Source organism: Balaenoptera ricei, chromosome 5 (genome assembly GCF_028023285.1).
Source record: "Balaenoptera ricei isolate mBalRic1 chromosome 5, mBalRic1.hap2, whole genome shotgun sequence".
Lineage (NCBI taxonomy): Eukaryota > Metazoa > Chordata > Mammalia > Artiodactyla > Balaenopteridae > Balaenoptera > Balaenoptera ricei.
Genome location: NC_082643.1, coordinates 71205080 through 71223606, shown reverse-complemented (window position 1 = coordinate 71223606; position 18527 = coordinate 71205080). Strand labels below are relative to the sequence as shown.

Here is an 18527-nt window from a genome sequence, read left to right as displayed (position 1 = left end):
ATAGACTTGGGAGAGTCTGGAGAGAAGAGCAAGGACAGCCATTCTGCTTGCTCTAGGGATACAGGAGAGGCAGAAAGAGAAATGGCAGGAGGGAAGAATATTATACTAAGTTTGACGGTACATTATCAATTGGATCCCCACTGACATTCTTTGGGAAACTCCACTAAAGCTGAAAATTGCTTTCAAATAAGCTTAAAGTTTGGACTGTTTGGCTTAGTTTGATACCGTAAAAAAAGTTCTCCCCTTATTAAGTGTGCTTACACTCATGAAGAGGAAAATATCTCAGAATCTTGGCAAACCCGTGAAAGTTTACACTTATCAAGTGCTGGTGGGTTGCTTGAGAACTGCACAATCCAAACAGCATGATGTGACTCCTCAAGATGAACATAATACATCTTCTCCTTCTCCTTCCAGATTCTTACCAAGAAACAAGCCTCATTTTCTGGTCAAATTTTTTAACCAATAGAAAAGAATAGAGAGCCCAGAAATAAACCCACACTTATATGGTCAAATAATCTGTGACAAAAAAGACAAGAATATACAATGGGAAAAAGACAGCCATTTCAATAAATTGCAATGGGAAAACTGGACAGCTACATGCAAAAGAATCAAACTAGGCTACTTTCTCACACCACATACCAGAATAAACTCAAAATGGATTAAAGACTTAAATGTAAGACCTGAAACCATAAAAGTCCTAGAAGAAAACACAGGCAGTATGCTCTTTGACATCGGTCTTAACAACATTTTTTTGGATTTGTCTCCTCAGGCAAGGGAAACAAAAGCAAAAATAAACAAATAGGACTACGTTAAACTAAAAAGCTTCTGCACAGTGAAGGAAACTATCAACAAAATGAAAAGGCAGCCTACTGAATGGGAGTAGATGTTTACAAAAGATATATCTGAAGAGGGGTTACTGTCTAAAATACACAAAGAACTCATACAACTCAACGTCAAAAAACAAACAATTCTATTTGAAAATGGGCAGAGGACCTGAATAGACATTTTTCCAAAGAAGATATACAACAGACCCATGAAAAGATGCTCAACATCACTAATCATCAGGAAAATGCAAATCAAAACCACAATGAGATATCACCTCACACCTGTCAGAATGGCTGTCATCAAAAAGACAATAACAAGTGTTGGCAAGGATGTGGAGAAAAGAGAACACTTGTGTACTATTGGTGGAATTATAAATTGGTGCAGCCACTATGGAAAATAGTATGAAGATTCCTCAAAAAATTTAAAATAGAACTACCATATGATTCAGCAATTCTACTTCTGGATATTTACCCAAAGAAAACGAAAGCACTAGTTTGAAAAGATATATGCACACCAATGTTCATAGCAGCACTATTTGCAATAGCCAAGATATGGAAGCAACCTAAGTGTCCATCAACAGATGAATGGATAAAGAAGATGTGGTATATATATATATATACAATGGAATATTACTTAGCCATTAAAAAAAAGAATGAAATCTTGTGATTTGTGACATGGGTGGACCTAGAGGGTGTTATGCTAAGTGAAATAAGCCAGACAGAGGAGGACAAACACCATATGATCTCACCTATATGTGGAATCTAAAAAACAAAGCAAACAAGCCAACAAAAGAAAAACAGACTCATAGATACAGAGAACAAATGGGTGGTTGCCAGATGGAAGGGGGTTTGGAGGGGGCATGAAATAGGTGAAGAGGACTGCATTACAAACCTCCAGTCATAAAATAAATAAGCCACAGGGATGTAATATACAACATAAGAAATACGGTCAATAATACTGTAATAACTTTGTAAAGGGACAGATGGTGACTTAACAGTGATCATTTCATAATGTATGCAAATATTAAATCACTATGCAGTACACCTGAAACTAATACAATATTGTATGTCAACCATATTTCAATTAAGAAAGGAAATTCAAATAAAAATGAAAAAATCTAGAAATTGATAAGGAAACACTACATATCAGGACCTCTGTTATACAGGTCAGGCAATACTCAGAAATAAATTCACAGTCTCATTATTTATATCAATAATTGAAAGGACTACAAAATAAACAGATCCAACTCAAGAAGTTATGTTAAGAATTATAAAATAAATCCAAGTAAAGTAGAAGAAAAGATCTAGAGACTGTCATACAGAGTGAAGTAAGTCAGAAAGAGAAAAACAAACATCGTATATTAACGCATGTATGTGGAACCTAGAAAAATGGTACAGATGAACTGGTTTGCAGGGCAGAAGTTGAGACACAGATGTAGAGAACAAACGTATGGACACCAAGGGGGGAAAACCGCGGTGGGGTGGGAATGGTGGTGTGCTGAATTGGGCGATTGGGATTCACATGTATACACTGATGTGTATAAAATTGATGACTGATAAGAACCTGCAGTACAAAAAAACAAACAACAAAAAACAACAACTAATACTAAACTTTCTTTGGGTTATTTGTATGGAAATATGTTAATATAAATGTTTCAGACATTACATGAAATTTCTAAAAATCTTATATGTTCTGGTATAACGTTATAAGTCATAATTCTAGTTATTACTTTAAAATGTATATCTCAGAAATAACTAAATTTCCTTGTCAATTGCATTATTATGAAAAAAAAGAATAAAGACAAAAGCAGAAAATAATAAATTATAAAAACAAAAATATAATACAGCAAGTAATTAAATTCAAAGTCTGGTTGTCTAGGGAAAAACGATAAAATAGATAAACTACTACTTAACCTAATCAATAAATAATGGGGGGAATCTATTAAAAAATAAGTCACAAGGATCCAGAAAAAAATTAAAGAATCTTCTTGACTCTATTAAATACATTTGAAAACTTGAATAAAATGGGTAATTAGCTAGCAAAACATAAAATTTATCAAAATTGATTCCAGAAAAGCTAGAAATCTTACTGGACCAATTGAATTGAAATGCGGATAAGGTTTTAAAAGAGCTACAACATTAAAAAGCATCATAGTTACACATTGTGATGTTACTAAATCTTAAAGAAATGATAGACAGATCAATTAAATAATTCCAGAGCATATGAAAGAAGAAAAACTTCTAAATTAAACAAAGTGGTTTAACATCCATACCAACAACACAGCAAAGATTGTGTACAAAAGGGAAAACAACTAACCAGTCTTCACTTATATCAATGCAAAAATCCTAACTAAATGTTAACAAACTGAATCCAGTAGCACAATAAAAGAATAATACACCATGACCAAGAGGGATTACATACAAGAATGCACAAGTAATTTAATATTAGGGATTTTAGTAATATGATTCATCGTTTAATAGATCCAAGGAGAAAAATCTCATGAACAACTCCATAGATGTTGAAGAAGCATTTGACAATTTCAACTTATATTATCAGGATTTTCTTATTTTTTATAAAATGGGAATATATGTGTACTTCTTTAACACAATAGCCCTTATTTACTTTAGTCCCAAGTCCAACATGATGTTTTACGTAGAAATCATTCTAACTAAAACCAGGAAAAAAGAAATACCCATTGTCAGCCCTGGTATTTAATTCTGTTCTGAGATACTAGCCAGTGCAATTAAATGAGGCAGAAATTAGCAACACTGATTTAAAATTGTAAAAGAGGGTTGAAATAATCACTGTTTGTTGCTGATAAGATTACATACCTGAAACCCAAGAGAATTACCTGAAAAAATACTACAAAAAATTTTTTAATTCATCTAAGTCATCAGTTACAAACTAATTCACAGAAATCAAGAGCTTTCAAAAGTAAAAATAACAAGATAAGCCCATTTATAATAGCAACAAAAAGATAAAATACCTTAAAATAAACTTAAAAATCCATGTGCAAGGGCTAAATGAAGAAAACCTTAAAATGCTCCTGAAAAATACAAAAGTATTTGCTTTTTCTTATTAGGTCTTAAATCCATCTAAGATCTATTTTTGCTTGATGTAGGGATCTAATTTTAATTTTTTCTATATGAATAATTAATATATGGGTCCTGAAATAAATGGTCCCTAAACCCCACTGATCTGTAATGCATGAACAATTTTCTCTAAATTAATCTGTAAATTTAATGCAACCAACAGGAAAGTTTTTTAAATGAGGCAAAGTAATTCTGAAGTTCATATGGACAAAATATGTATCTCCAGAATGTTTCTAAAAAAGAAGAATGGAGGCTAGCCACACCAGAGAAAGCTTCAGTGTTTAAAACATTATAATGGCAGAACATGAATAGACAGGCTGATCAATGAAACCATGTAGTAAGTCCAGACATAGTTTTTTGTGCTAATGATGAAAGTGGCATCTCAAATCAATGCAGACAAGAAGGACACTTGGTAAAGAAAAAAATTAACTTGGATCCAAACCCCATGATAACAGGGAAAATTACAAATGGATCAAACATGTATACATAAAAAATAAAGCCACTAAAGTAGTCAAGAAACATGGGAATTTTTTTTTTATAACCTTGGAGTGGACAAGGCAATTCTAACCTGACACCAACCCTGAAGTCTTATAAAAATTTGTCTTAAAAATTCAAATACTATTCATGGCAAAAAAAAAAAAAAAAGACAAAGCAAAAATTGGAGAAAGTATTGCCACATATCACAAAGAGTTAATTTCCTCAATATAGTTACCTAGGTCCTACAAATTGTGAGGGAAGCATCAAAAAAACCCACAGAAAATTTTGCAAAGGATATGGACAGCTACAGAAAAGGGAATACAAATGTATAGACTTTAATATAGAAAAAACTGCTTAACATTCCCAGAATAAGAGAAAAGCAAATTAAATCCACACTAAGATGAGATGTCAGAGAGCAAAGTTCCAAATGTTTCATTAAAACGCTTGCTGAAGAGGTTGTGGGAAAATAAGCACTCTCTTACATGTCTAAATGTAAGACAGATATATAAATTGATACAACTCTTATAGAGGGCATTGTGATATCTCACAAAATTGGATGTGTGCATTCTCTTTGACCCAGAATTTCCACCTTTGGTGATTTATCCTACAAATATTCTCACATAAATGGAAAGAAGACAAATGTGTTGGTTACCTACGGCAGGACTGTTTAATAGTAAAGAAGTATATACTACTTAAATTTCTATGATGAAGGATCAGTTAAATAAATTGTGACAGGGACTTCCCTGGTGGCGCAGTGGTTAAGAATCCACCTGCCAATGAAGGGGACACGGGTTCGAGCCCTGGTCTGGGAAGATCCCACATGCCGTGGAGTAACTAAGCCCGAGTGCCACGACTGCTGAGCGTAGGCTCTAGAGCCCGCGTGCCACAACTACTGATCCCGCGTGCCACAACTGCTGAAGCCCGCACACCTAGAGCCCGTGCTCCGCAACAAGAGAAGCCACCGCAACGAGAAGCCCGCACACCCCAACGAAGACCCAACGCAGCCAAAAATAAATAAATAAATTAATTAATTAAAAAAAAATAAATTGTGACACATGCATGCTAAGAAGTACTGTGCAGGTGTAAAATGAATGAGGACACTTTATGTACTGATGTGGAAAGATTCCTAAAATATACTATCAAGTGAAAAAAAAGTAATGTACAGAAAAGTATAATAATTATGTTACCGTTTGCGTAAAAATAACACAAGAAAATATTGATATATAGTACTTGCTTGTATATGTAGTAAATATCTGTGAAAGGACACAAAACAAACTAATAATAGTAGTTCGTCTATGGGGAGGGAAATTGATGGGTTGGAAACAAGGATGAAAGAAAATTCAAAGTCCTTCCTTTTGATTTTTGAAGTATAAAAATTTATTGACTACTGAAATATGAAATTAATAAAATTATAAGATACTTTTATAAGTAATTTATGCAATAAATTTGAAAATAAATATAAAATAGGCAATTCCTTAGGTAAATATAAATTAAATCCCAAAAAAAATGCAAACAGAAAAGGAAATTAAATTGTAATCAGACATCTATCTGTTTGAAAATGCAGCTTGCCAGACTATTTTACAAAAGATATATCTAACCTTCAGGAAACAAATAACTTCTATCTAATATAACAATTCCAGAGATTGGAAAAAGAGATAAAAACCCCACATCCCAACTCATTTTATGATGCTAGTATAACTTTTATACTAAAACCAGACAAAGAGAACAGAAAATTAGAAGCCAGGCTATCTTTGAACTTAATAGGACAAATGCTAAATAAAATATTAGGAAACCCAAACCAGCAATATATATTTTAAATGCCTCATAACCAAATAGGATTTAAACCAGGCATATTTTTAAAAATAAAAATTAGAAAATATGTAAATTACAAAAATATTTTAAGATATAGAGAAAAAATATGTATATATTTAAAATATCACACACACTCTTCAGACAGATTAAAGATCTAAATGTGAAAAGCACATCTTTAAAACATTTAAAGAAAAATATAAAATTCCTTTATTACTTCGGGAGAGAGAGGACTCTCTTAAAATAAATAAAACAAAAAGCAGAGATCATAAAGGAAAATATTGAGAAATTTGACATTAACATTTAAAAAATTCTGTATATGAAAACAGACTAAAGTTTTATAGAAAGCCAGAAACCAAAAAAATATAGTTGTAACACATAACTGCCAAAAGATTGGTATTCAGAATATATTTTAAAAATATGTATTGATCAGTATAAGAAAAGCAAACACACTATAGAAAAATGAACAAAGGATATTAACAGGCATGTAACAGCAGAGGCAGTACAACTGGCCAAAAGACACATGAAAAGTTACTCAGTCAAACTGTTTACCAAGGAAATGCACATTTTAAAAAATATATAAAATTTCTCTTTCAATGAATTAGAAAAAAAAAAGTGTAAAACTACCAGCTGTTGGCAAGAATGTAGGGAACCAGTTTTACTCATTCCCTGTAAGAGTATAAATTAGTACAAGTACTTTGAATCATGATTTGAATACACAGTATCTAGTAATGTTAAATCTGCACACACCCTCTGACCAGATGGTTTCATTTTGGGGTGTAACTGAAAGAACCCCTTGACCTTGTGTACAAAATGACATAGACAAGGAAGTTCTTTGCGGCACTGTTTGTAATATTAAAAAATTAGAAATGATTTGGATGTTTATCTATAGTGAAATGGATACATTTTTATATACTCATATCATGAAATATTATACAGCAGTTAAAGGAATGTGTTTGATCCATGTGTACCCATATGAATTAAATTGAAAATATAATGTTTAATTTAAAAATCAACACACGTATGATCCCCTTGATGTCAAATGTTAAAACACATAAAATAACACTATAGGTTGTCTATGCACACATATATGATAAAAATTAAACACATGGACAAAATGGGAACACACCCTTCTACTGTGGTTGCCTCTGCCGAGTGAGGGAGGACCAGAAAACTGAGGGAGGGGTGGGCTTTAACTGTATCTGTAATGTCTTACTTTGTTAAAGAATGTTATGACCAAATGTTACTATTGATATTTACGATATCTGGGTTGTGGGTATGGGAAGGTTTGCTACAAAATTCCCCATTCTAGCCTTTGTAGGGAGGTCAGACACTTGCCCTGTTCTGGTTTCCTCTCAGATGTAGAACCTCACGTAGAACCTGCCCAGCCCAGAGATTCGGGCCATATTACCTGTGACCAGCTTGCTTACTGTGGACCTACTTGTCGACTTTCCTTCTCCACTTCTGCCTGCCTGTCATCACATCTTCTTTGTCCATTCTGCACCCACTAATGTATAATGTCACCATGCCAGGCAGATATTGCATTTGCTGCCATGCTCCATTTCCTCGCAGCCAGTGAGGCCAGGCCAGACCTCCAGCCTCTGTCCCCACCACCACCTGAGGCTGGTCTGTGTCCCTCGTGCTCAGCCTATCCCCCAGCTACTAACTGGACCATCCCTGTGTCCTGAGCCATTACTGGCACTGAGTTTTGAGATACAGAACTGATTCTTTCTCGCTCATATTTCTAGATTTCCTCAACATCCGACATCAGGTCATAATGACACATATACTTCTTACTTACTTTCTAGTTCTGACTGTACATTTACCCACAGTTGATATTTACCGTCAGTTGGAAATTTAAACTATACGCAGTTTTGTTTTGTTTTGACCTAGATGAGCAGTTTTGATCTGAGTTTGATATTTTGGCTACTCCACTCTTCCTTTTGTTCCCAAAGAACAAAAGTGCAGCCCCGTGTATTTTTCTATATCTGTGTTTTTCATGAGTCTAAGCTAAGCTCAGGAGGGCAGACTATATATTGTATTGTCATTGATGCTAAGGTATACAGGCAATTCAAACAGAGACCCTTCTGGCAGAATGCACTTCAGAGTGAATGAAGGATTTTTAGTATGTTAGAGCTGAAATCATTTCAGGAGGAAGACATTTCTGAAATTATGGTGAAAATCAATGAAAAACAGGATTTGATACAAAGATATCTAGGCTACGACATAGAAAATGTGTAGTAGAGATGAAGTTGTAACAATATTTTAGAACTAAAAAAACAAAACCAGCAAGTAATACAACTTTTTAGTTGGGTAAAGTCTTTATAATGTGCCTCTCACAGAAATTTTGAAAATATTCACAAATAAATTGAATTACCTCTTGTCTCAAAAGACGTTCTGCCTGATTTCTGGTGATATTTCTATGGTACCACCTGTAAAAGTAATAAAAATAATTTTTAAATGTTATATTCCATTTCTTTCCAGAAAAAAAAAAAACAAAAAAACCCAAGCTGCTCCATTTCCTTCATTTTTAAAAAACTTTCTCCAGAACTGATTTTAGAAAACAGAGTGATTTTTAACTCAGATAAACAATAACGTACTGTAATGTGTCAGTTAGTTTAATACAGTTTTATTGATTGCAAGCCAAGATCTCACTTATTCTATCACATCTCAATTCAACTTTCTGACACACACTTATGATATAATTTTGAATGATTTAACCTCCTGAAAATTTCCATAAAAGGTATGTGGTTAGGAAGTCATCATCTTCAATTAACACCTTATGGAGCTTTGGTTAAACAAACTAAAAAATAGCCATTTCTTTCCCCTGAGGAACATCTTGTTTACATGCTTACATATGTGTTATGTTACCTTTCCGAACTTAAAACTCATACTAACTTATTTGACTCTCCTAAGTTTGTTACCTTGCGGTAAAGTCAGTGGTTTGATAGAGTAAACAGAACCAATATACAAATCATCCTGCCCCACTCCCTCACGGGTCTCATCGAGCTCCTCCTTCTCCCCTCGCTCACTAAGCTTGGGCCACACTGGGAATCTTTCCTGGCTCAAACTCACCAAGCCCTTTTCCGCCTCCGACCTTGCTGTTATCTCTGCATGAACCCATCATTAAATGACTTTAAAATACCAGAGCTACACACAGTAATCATAATTAAGTAACACTGTAATTTAAACATATGGTTTGGTATAACAACACAATCAGTAGGCAAATGTGGTACAGGAAAGAGAGAGGAAACGGTAGAACAAAGGAGAGAGACAGAAAAATGGAAAAGCTTTCATTTCAAAACAAGATTTTAAAAAGGAGTTAACCTAACATTCCCAGAAATAATATTTTTGTGGACAGTGGAAGGAAGAGTGCATATATAACGATGCATTAAGTCAAGTGGGGGGAGCCCAAAGGTGGCTGATTGAAACTCATACCTGCCTTGGAGGATGGAACCTGTATCATGTGGACTTCCCCTAACCTTCAATAGTAGAAAGTTGCCACTAAATTAGAAGGGTCAGGTTCTTTAAACACTAATGCCCTCAAATTGAAAACAGTCTTTTAAAAAGATGAACCACAGAGAATAGGGGATGATTACAGATGATTCTAATCAAAGTAATATGACTATATGACTACTTACTGCTACTGGAAACAAGAGTAACTGTGATGTTAAACCGTGCATATCATTCAGTACTTTTTAATGACTATTCATATTGTGGAAGGGAATTTCAAGATGAGTCTGAGACCTCTTGCTGTAGAAAGAAGAAATTCTTTCAAAATAAATGAGGCAGAATTAAAGACACAGGGAACCAATTTAATGGGCCCCCCACTGGCTAAGTTCTGAAATATGGGTGCTAAAAGGAAAATGATGATTATAGCTCACTGAAATAACTGAAGCTGTAAAAAGCCAAGACTGCATAATGATACTCAAAAGGGGAGAGATTAACATAAATTGATTTTTTTCTAAATAATGTTTTTTACCTGCTGTCGTGTTGGTGTTAATTTTGTTGCTTTGTACTTATTTATTATAGTGATAAATAAAATAAATATATTAATTTTGACTAAATATAAATTAAAAATCCATCCATGTGGAAGTCATACTTAGAATGACTTCAAAGTAGTAACAAAATAGCCAGATAGAAGTATATGATGAATTTAAGACCCTTTAAAATAATGCAGAATTCCATCTGCATTATTATAATGATATATGTAAGGCAGGAAAAGATAGGATGAATGCAATTTAGAGGAGGTGGGAGCATGGTATTTCAGAATTTCATCTCTTTAAATCAGTTGGTAAAAGTTAGAAGAGTTTTTGTTCTGTTTTGCTTTTTTCAAATAGGTAAGGCTGTAACTCCTTTACTGAGACAACACTGATTATAAAACTAATATTGAGGGGCTTCCCTGGTGGCGCAGTGGTTAAGAATCCACATGCCAATGCAGGGGGACACAGGTTCGAGCCCTGGTCTGGGAAGATCCCACATGCTGTGGAGCAACTAAGTCCGTGTGCCACAACTGAGCCTGTGCTCTACAGCCTGTGAGCCACAACTGCTGAAGCCCACACACCTAGAGCCCCTGCTCTGCAACAAGAGAAACCACCGCAATGAGAAGGCTGTGCACCACAACGAAGAGCAGCCCCCGCTCGCCGCAACTAGAGAAAGCCCACGCACAGCAATGAAGACCCAACGCAGCCAAAAATAAGTAAATAGTAAATACATTTAAAAAAATTTTTTTAAAAACTAATATTGAATGATTTCAATGGAAGCCCCAATACACAGGATTGTGGTGGGCCTTCTATTGACATATTAAAAAAAATCCTGGCTCAAGCTCACCAGGATTAGACTCACAGTACGTCCAACTGTGGTTGAGTACAACCATCTTATATATATGTAAGCCTCCCATGTGCCAGTCTTAGATTTCTGATCAATAAGTAACAGTATTGTGGTCTTGAGTTTTAGCCCTAGAAACCCTATTAGATCTGAGAAGGTTAAGCACTTCACTTAGTGAATCTGCTTCACTTAGTGACTTTCTAACCCTGAGAAGGTTAAGCACTCAGTGTAGAGACAATTAGATAAATCAGACTCATATTTCCACAGCTCAGGATAATCAATGTTTGCTATTTAAAATATCTATAATTTTAAGAGAATCTGGCATATCAGGTTTTTGTCTTTGATTTAAAATTTATAATTAATCTTAAACTTGTTATTTGAAGTTTGAGGGAATTTAACCAATTTTTAAAATAACATTCATATGGTTAAGAGAATTCGATTTACCACATATATCTGTTTAACTTATTACACTTCCAGGATCATGTAAGGACTTATAAAGGGCTATTACAATTGCAAATTTGCCCTGTCAGGCATGTGAAGTACAATACTTAAAAAGAAAACTGAATTTATTCAGTTTATCAATGCAAGTTAGATGGTCCCAGAAATTTAATTAACTGAGCTTATAAATAGGATGGATTGTTTAAAGACATTTCGTATGTTGAGTATGAATTAAGGTGATTGTTCTTAATTTTTTTAGACTTATGCGTAGTATATCAAGACTTACAAGTTAAATCTGAAGGCTTACTGAAAACCAGCGTTTTACGTTGTAATGTTGATAATTTGGATATTAATTTCAAACCAAAGTAGCCATAAATATTTCTCTGAATAAAGGTTCCCCCGAAATGTCAGAAGCCCATGTGGACACAGCATTCCTTCTCCCCTCGGCCCCTAACTCCCTCCTGCCCCCTTTAGGCATTAAAGTCACTTCCTCAGAAAGGTCTTCCCCACCCAACACACTCATTTAAATTATATCCCCTTCCCTCTCCCTGTGCCCCATACTGTTCCTTCATAATATCACAATTTAAAATGATATATTTATTTGTGAATTCGGGGTTGTTTAATGTCTATTTTCCCATGAAGCTGTAAGTTGCGCAAAGGCAGGGACTGCTTCTGTGTATTCTATATTGTGTTTCCAAGGCCTGGAACAGCTAACATCTGGTACATCCTAAGTGCACAATAGAAAAGACTGAACAAATAAATTGACTGGAGGACTGAAGTATCTATGAATGTGGTACACCTGTAATACTAGGCAAGGTGGACCAAACTGTAAATGCCTTCCCTGTTCATTTCACAGTTCAAGACGGGTTTGAGCCCTGGTCCAGGAAGATCCCACATACCACGGAGCAACTGGGCCCCTGCACCACAACCACTGAGCCTGCGCTCTAGAGGCCGCGTGCCACAACTACTGAAGCCCGCGGGCCTAGAAGCCGTGCTCTGTAACAAGAGAAGCCACCGCAGTGAGAAGCCCGTGCACAACGAAGAGTAGCCCGCTCCCTCCCTCCCTGCAACTAGAGAAAGCCCTCGCGCAGCAACAAAGACCCAATGCAGCCAAAAATAAATAAAAATAAATAAATTTAACATCTCAACCTTAGTTTCTGATCTGCAGAATGAGGGGCAGAATGATCTGCAGAGTGATTGCTAAGATTTCCATCTTCTAAACCTATAAGGGTAACAAGAATGTATTTCTAAGCAGAACTCTAGTAACGTACCAAAAGTTCTTCCAAACTACAACATTAGCCAACTTCTCATCTTGATATCTAAAACATTTCAAAACATGAGCCAAATACAGTAATGTGTCTATATAGTAAGTCTAATTTCATTTATGCACAATTAATGCCATTTTTAATTTTTTAAAATTTTTTGGCCACGCTGCATGGCATGAGGGATCTTAGTACCCTGACCAGGGATCGAACCCATGCCCCTTGCAGTGTAAGTGCAGAGTCTTAACCACTGGACCGGCAGGGAAGTCCCCATTTTTAAAATAATAACTTTTCCATTTAGGACATGCATTAAAACAAGTGCAAGACGAGTGTTTGGTTTCACATTGTCATTGTTAAAAATTTTTTCAATTGGCCGTACAAAACAAAAGTGATTTTAAGAAGAAGAAGTTTCTGCATCAACCATTATAAGGGTCAAAGATCTCTTAGGCTAAAGCTGCCAACCGTGTTACTTTCTTTTCCTTACTTTGGTCTTACAGAACAAAAACGCTATGTATACTTATAAGCTGCCCAAATGTACATAATTTTCACAGATTAACCATAGGACATACTTTGGAGGACACTTACTCATATATTTCTAAGTTGGTTGGTTTGTTTTCAGTCACATAGTTGCTTGGAATTAAGCCTTCATTCCTACAAAGATAAAGCAAAAATCAAAATGCTTGGCACATCTGTGGCATTATTGTGGCAAAAATCCTTTTAAAAACCTCAAGGATGCAGGGGAAAATCAAATTCATTTGACTAATTAAATTGTTGAAAGAAGAAAGAAAAGTTTTTTCATTTCAACTAAAATCTCTGCATGATAAATACTAAGTTTCTGACTTATAACGTGAATAGTTTAAGACGTTTTCTGACAAAAATCTTTGCAAAGAGGAAAAGGTGTACTTATGTGATCACTGGGACATCATAGTGACTAGATTAAAAACATACCAATTACAAAGATATTGACTTAATTCTTTTTAATTGCCACAGAGTATTCCACAGAATAGATATTCTAGTTTAGCCATGCCCCTATTACAGCAAAGCTGGAAAGAAATACTTGAACAAGCCTTCTTGTGTACAAGTAAAAGTATTTCTCTAAGACAGATACCAAGCAGGGAAACTGCTGGGTCACGGAGTATGTGCATCTTTCAGTAGATACAGTAAATTGCTGTTGAAGGGAAATGTACCAATTTATACACTCATCGGCAGGGGAGGGGTTTCTCTTTTCCTATACCTTCGCCAATGAAATCTGAAATTTAAAATTATGAAAAGATCTCCAAGACATGTTATTGAGGAATACAAGCAAGTTGCAGAGCAATGTATAAAGTATGGTCAGATTTAGGTAAATTATATCTGCAAGTAATACCATATGTTTCAATATGTGCATGAGAGTGCATTGAGAATGATCTGGACAAGTACTCACTAAATGAATAATGGTGCTTCCTTTTGGGAAAGAGACTGGGTTTGGAGGTGTGGCAAAGCAGAATTTGGGTACTATTTATCATGTTTGAATACTAAAAAAAAAAAACTATATTCAGTTATTAACTTTGAAGTTAAAAATTGTTGTTGTTTCTCTTTAAGTCTGAGTCATGCCAATAGGCCACCTGCAGCAGTAGCTAATTACACAGCCCTGAACCTACTAACTTACTGTCATCACTGGGACATCATACCTCTTTTCCCACTGAAAAGTCTCCATCACATGTTGAGACTCAATCAAGAGCTGGTAACACAGCCAAATCATCAGGAAAATATAAATAAAGAGGTATGTATGTACTTCTGATGCTTAGACACTTATAATCTCCAAATCTTGACAAGGATCAGAAATCAATGCCAGCATTCTCTCCCAGAAAGCTCACATACTCCTCAGAATTCTTCTCTACCCAGGACTCCAGTCTGGCCTTATTAGTAATCTATTGCAACTGACACAAAGAAGTCTTATTGCATCCCAGGGTCTTTTTTCTTTCCAATTTAATTCAGAAACTACTGCAATGTTTACTTCCAAAACTAGTCATTGTAGAAATATGAAAATGAATAAGATACTGTCTCTGTTTCTGTCTTAGAGCTTAACAGGAAAAAAATTCAAATTGCCAAAGAAAGCATAAATTAGAATAAGAACTTGTATGGTAGGAACTATCATTCCCATTTTACAAATAAAGAAACAAAAATTCATTAAAAATAGAACTACCATATGATCCAGCAATTCTGCTTCTAGGTATTTGTCTGAAGAAAATGAAAACACTAACTCAAAAAGATATACGCACCCCCATGTTCATTGCAGCACTATTTACAATAGCCAAGATGTGGAAACAACCTAAGTATCCACTGATGGATGAGTGGATAAAGAAAATGTGGTATATATCTCTACAAAGGAATATTATTCAGCCATAAAAAGAAGAAAATCTTGTCATTTACAACAACATGGACGGACCTGGAGAGCACTATGCCAAGTGAAGTAAGTCAGACAAAGACAAATACTATATGGTCTCACTTACATGTGAACTCTTTTTAAAAATGAAAAATTGAAGAAACAAACAAACAAGCTCATAGATAGAAAGAACAGATTGGCAGTTGCCAGAAGCAGGGGTGGGTGGGGGTGAAGTGGGTGAAGGGGATCAGAAGGTATAAAACTCCCATTACAGAATAAATATGTCTCGGGGATATAATGTATAGAATGGTGACTGTAGTTAATAGTACCATATTGCACGTTTGAAAGTTGCTAAGAGAATAAATAAAAGTTCGTAAAAGTTCCCATCACAAGAAAAAAAATCTGTAACTATGTATGGTGATGAATGTTAACTAGACTTGTAGTGAGTATTTCATAATATATACAAATATTGAATCATTATGTTGTATACTTAAGACTAATATAATGTTATATGTCAATTATAACTGAGAAGAAAGAGAGAAATGAAGGAAAGGAGGGAGGGAGGGAGGGAGGGAAACAGAGAGGGTAAGTGACTTGCCCAAGGACACACAACAGTACACGGCAACATCAGGATATAAAGCCACATGTACCTAGTTTGGAGAGTCTGCCTGAAATCATGGTGCTATAATGCTCTTTCATACAGATGGGGAGGTGTGGGAACAGCTTCTGTTTCATTTACGAGGAAGAATTATAAACCTGGATTAAATGAGCCACTAAACGGAGTCTATGTCATGCTTCAGAAGTCTTCAGAGAATGATAGATGAGAGATTTGGTAAAGACTAAGCCATCAGTCTTACCCCAAGCGGTCTCTTGCCTTCCACCAGTGAGGATTACACTTCTCCAAGATCAGGTATTCCTCTGCTCTCTTTAAGGCTAAATCACAGGGCTCTCTGGGCAGGAAATCATACAGTGCCTTGACTTGGATCTTCTCTTCAGCAAACTCAGAGGCTGGGAGGGGAGGCAGCGGCTTGCGTTTTGATGGCTGCACTCGGCCCCTGTTGGACTGTAAAAACTAAAGAGTGAGTCGTGCTATTGTTTTAGTGATCTGTACTAAAAAAGAATTGGGATAGAGCATATTTGCCTGCCCCCTCACTTCTCCCAGCCAGCTGCACCAAAGCAGAAGCCCAGGTGGGATAAACGTAGGAAATGACTAACTATAGAACAACTTCCAGATCCAGCAACACACTCAACATTTTGTAAATTCTCAAGATCACCAATTCTCTTGCCAGCATTGCACTGAATTTTTTTCATGTCACAATTCTTAAAATTTTATTTCCTCCTTAATAGTTTCACTTCAAGGATTTTTCTCTCCTGGAAAAAGAAAAACCGCTCTTCCCTTTCGTGTGCTGTAAGCTTGTGTTCGGGCTTATCACACTTCCCAAGAAAACTGATTCTCCGCCACTGAACTGAAAATTAATCCTGGCCTCAAAATGGCAGTAGCCAGAATACATTTTTTCCCAATTTCAGTTCTGCCAAAATATAGCAGAGTAGTCTATTTTAACTGTTTTTGTTTGTTGGTTGGTTGGTTGGTTTTTGTCTTTCACTTTCTTCTAGGACATCGATTCACTAAATGTTTACTGAGAACTCATTATGTGCCAACCACGATACTAGGTTCTGGGCATGGCAGCAAACGGTACCTCATGAGGCTCAGACCCTAAAAATGCCACCGTCCTCTACCCCTTCACCCCCATCAAAACGATACTCACTTGCTTGTTACTTGGCAATTCACTGAACCATGGTCTGCGACGCTGCGTGTATTTTTCTGAAAGTTCTTCATCTTTGCTAAGGCTTATTTGTGTCCTCACTTGTCTGACATTGAAAAATAATCATGTTACAAATGATTATTTGTACTTAAGTTATCTATGAATCTACTAGATTATCACAAACTAGTAGAAAAATCTCCTTCCTATTGTTTTTTTTTTAGAAGACTTCCAAACTCCATTTCCTTGGACAAGGTACTACCTCTCAGAACTTCATTTTTTTAAATCTGGGAACTAGAGATGCTAAGAGCGTATAGAGTTGTTATGAAATAAAATTGAGAAAACACATATCATGTGCCCAATACGGAGTCTGGTGCATATTAAGGGCGTACAATTATAATCATGATAATGAAGATCTTACTCTGTCAGGCACAGTGTTTATCATTTTATATGCATCACCTCATTCGATGGTATCTATTGTTATAAGTAGACATGGTGTAGCGATAAGAACATGAGTTTAGATCCCAGATCTGCCATTTTCACAGTGTGGCCTTGGGTAAGCAATCTAACCTAAGCCTCAATTTCCTCATCTGTATAATGGGGATTGTAAAAAAAAAAAAAAAAGGTGGTTTTGAGAGTTACTTGAGCTAAAATATGCAAACTTCTTAGCACAGTCTGACATGTAGAACACTCCCATTAAATGTTGGCTCTTATTATTATTATCATGGTGTGCTGGATTTTATCCTTATACATCATTTGCTGGGCACCAAAGTGTAAAATACACTGATAGTTTCGGGGAGATACTCAAATAAACAAGACAGGATTCTTGCCCTTAAAAGGTAAAAATTACAGAGTGAAACACAGATATACAAATAGCATACATGAAATAAGTATTAAATAAAGAACCAAGCCGCGTGCTCTGGGAACACAATGGAAGGAGCAACTAAATCCAAGAGGATCAAGGAAGCATCACAGACCTGACATTTGACCTATAGCTAGCTTTAAATGAATGGCCATTCAACAGGAAGAAAATGGGAGTAGGGTTTCCCAGGCAGAGGCAACAGCAGATACAAAGAGACGTGGAGACTCGACAGACAATAAAGAAAAGGAATGAATTAATTTCCAAGAAGTTGCCCTCGGAAGAAGACTTACCGCTTCTGCACGGAACAGCAACAGCAGAAAATCGACTGGATGGTATTATCTGAAAAGCAGATCATTCTCAACTGTTAGAAAGCCGTGAGTCCGTGATATTGGATAGTGGAGGCTGCTGGTGCTAGTTCAAAGGAGGAAATCCCTGAGGGTACGGGTGACAGAAAGTATTGCAAAGCATATGCAAAGTCTTGACCGTGCCCTTCTTCACTAGTAGATGAAAAACTGTCACTAACACAAAAAGAAGTTACTGGCACCCCGGCCACTGTGGTTTCCCTTCTCAGGCTCTTGTTCCTGGGTCTGGTTTCATGCATTTCCTCAGTCTGTGAATGATAAATGACCATTGTATTCCTCTTTACCTTGATCAGGGCTAATGTCAGTTGACAAGTATACAAAAGAACATGATTCCAGAAACAATGTTCTCCTAGGAAATCTGTTACCAGGGATTTTGAATTAGGTCCATCGCATTTCTTCAAAAATATTTTAATATATATTTTATATATTTACATAAAGTAATATAAAT

The 18527-nt window shown here is 35.8% G+C and overlaps 1 protein-coding gene across 1 annotated transcript in view; it reads right to left on the bottom strand.

Annotated features, from left to right (window-relative positions):
* TXK (TXK tyrosine kinase) overlaps window positions 1-18072 on the bottom strand; it is a 53813-nt gene extending 35741 nt beyond the window's left edge. The window contains exons 1-5 of the mRNA XM_059923057.1: window positions 18008-18072; window positions 16862-16964; window positions 15953-16158; window positions 13316-13381; window positions 8581-8635 (exon numbers count right to left, since the gene is read on the bottom strand). Of these exons, the coding sequence (XP_059779040.1) occupies window positions 8581-8635; window positions 13316-13381; window positions 15953-16158; window positions 16862-16964; window positions 18008-18072 (495 nt within the window). The remainder of the gene's footprint in view (window positions 1-8580; window positions 8636-13315; window positions 13382-15952; window positions 16159-16861; window positions 16965-18007) is intronic.
* Between the last annotated feature and the right edge of the window lie 455 nt (window positions 18073-18527).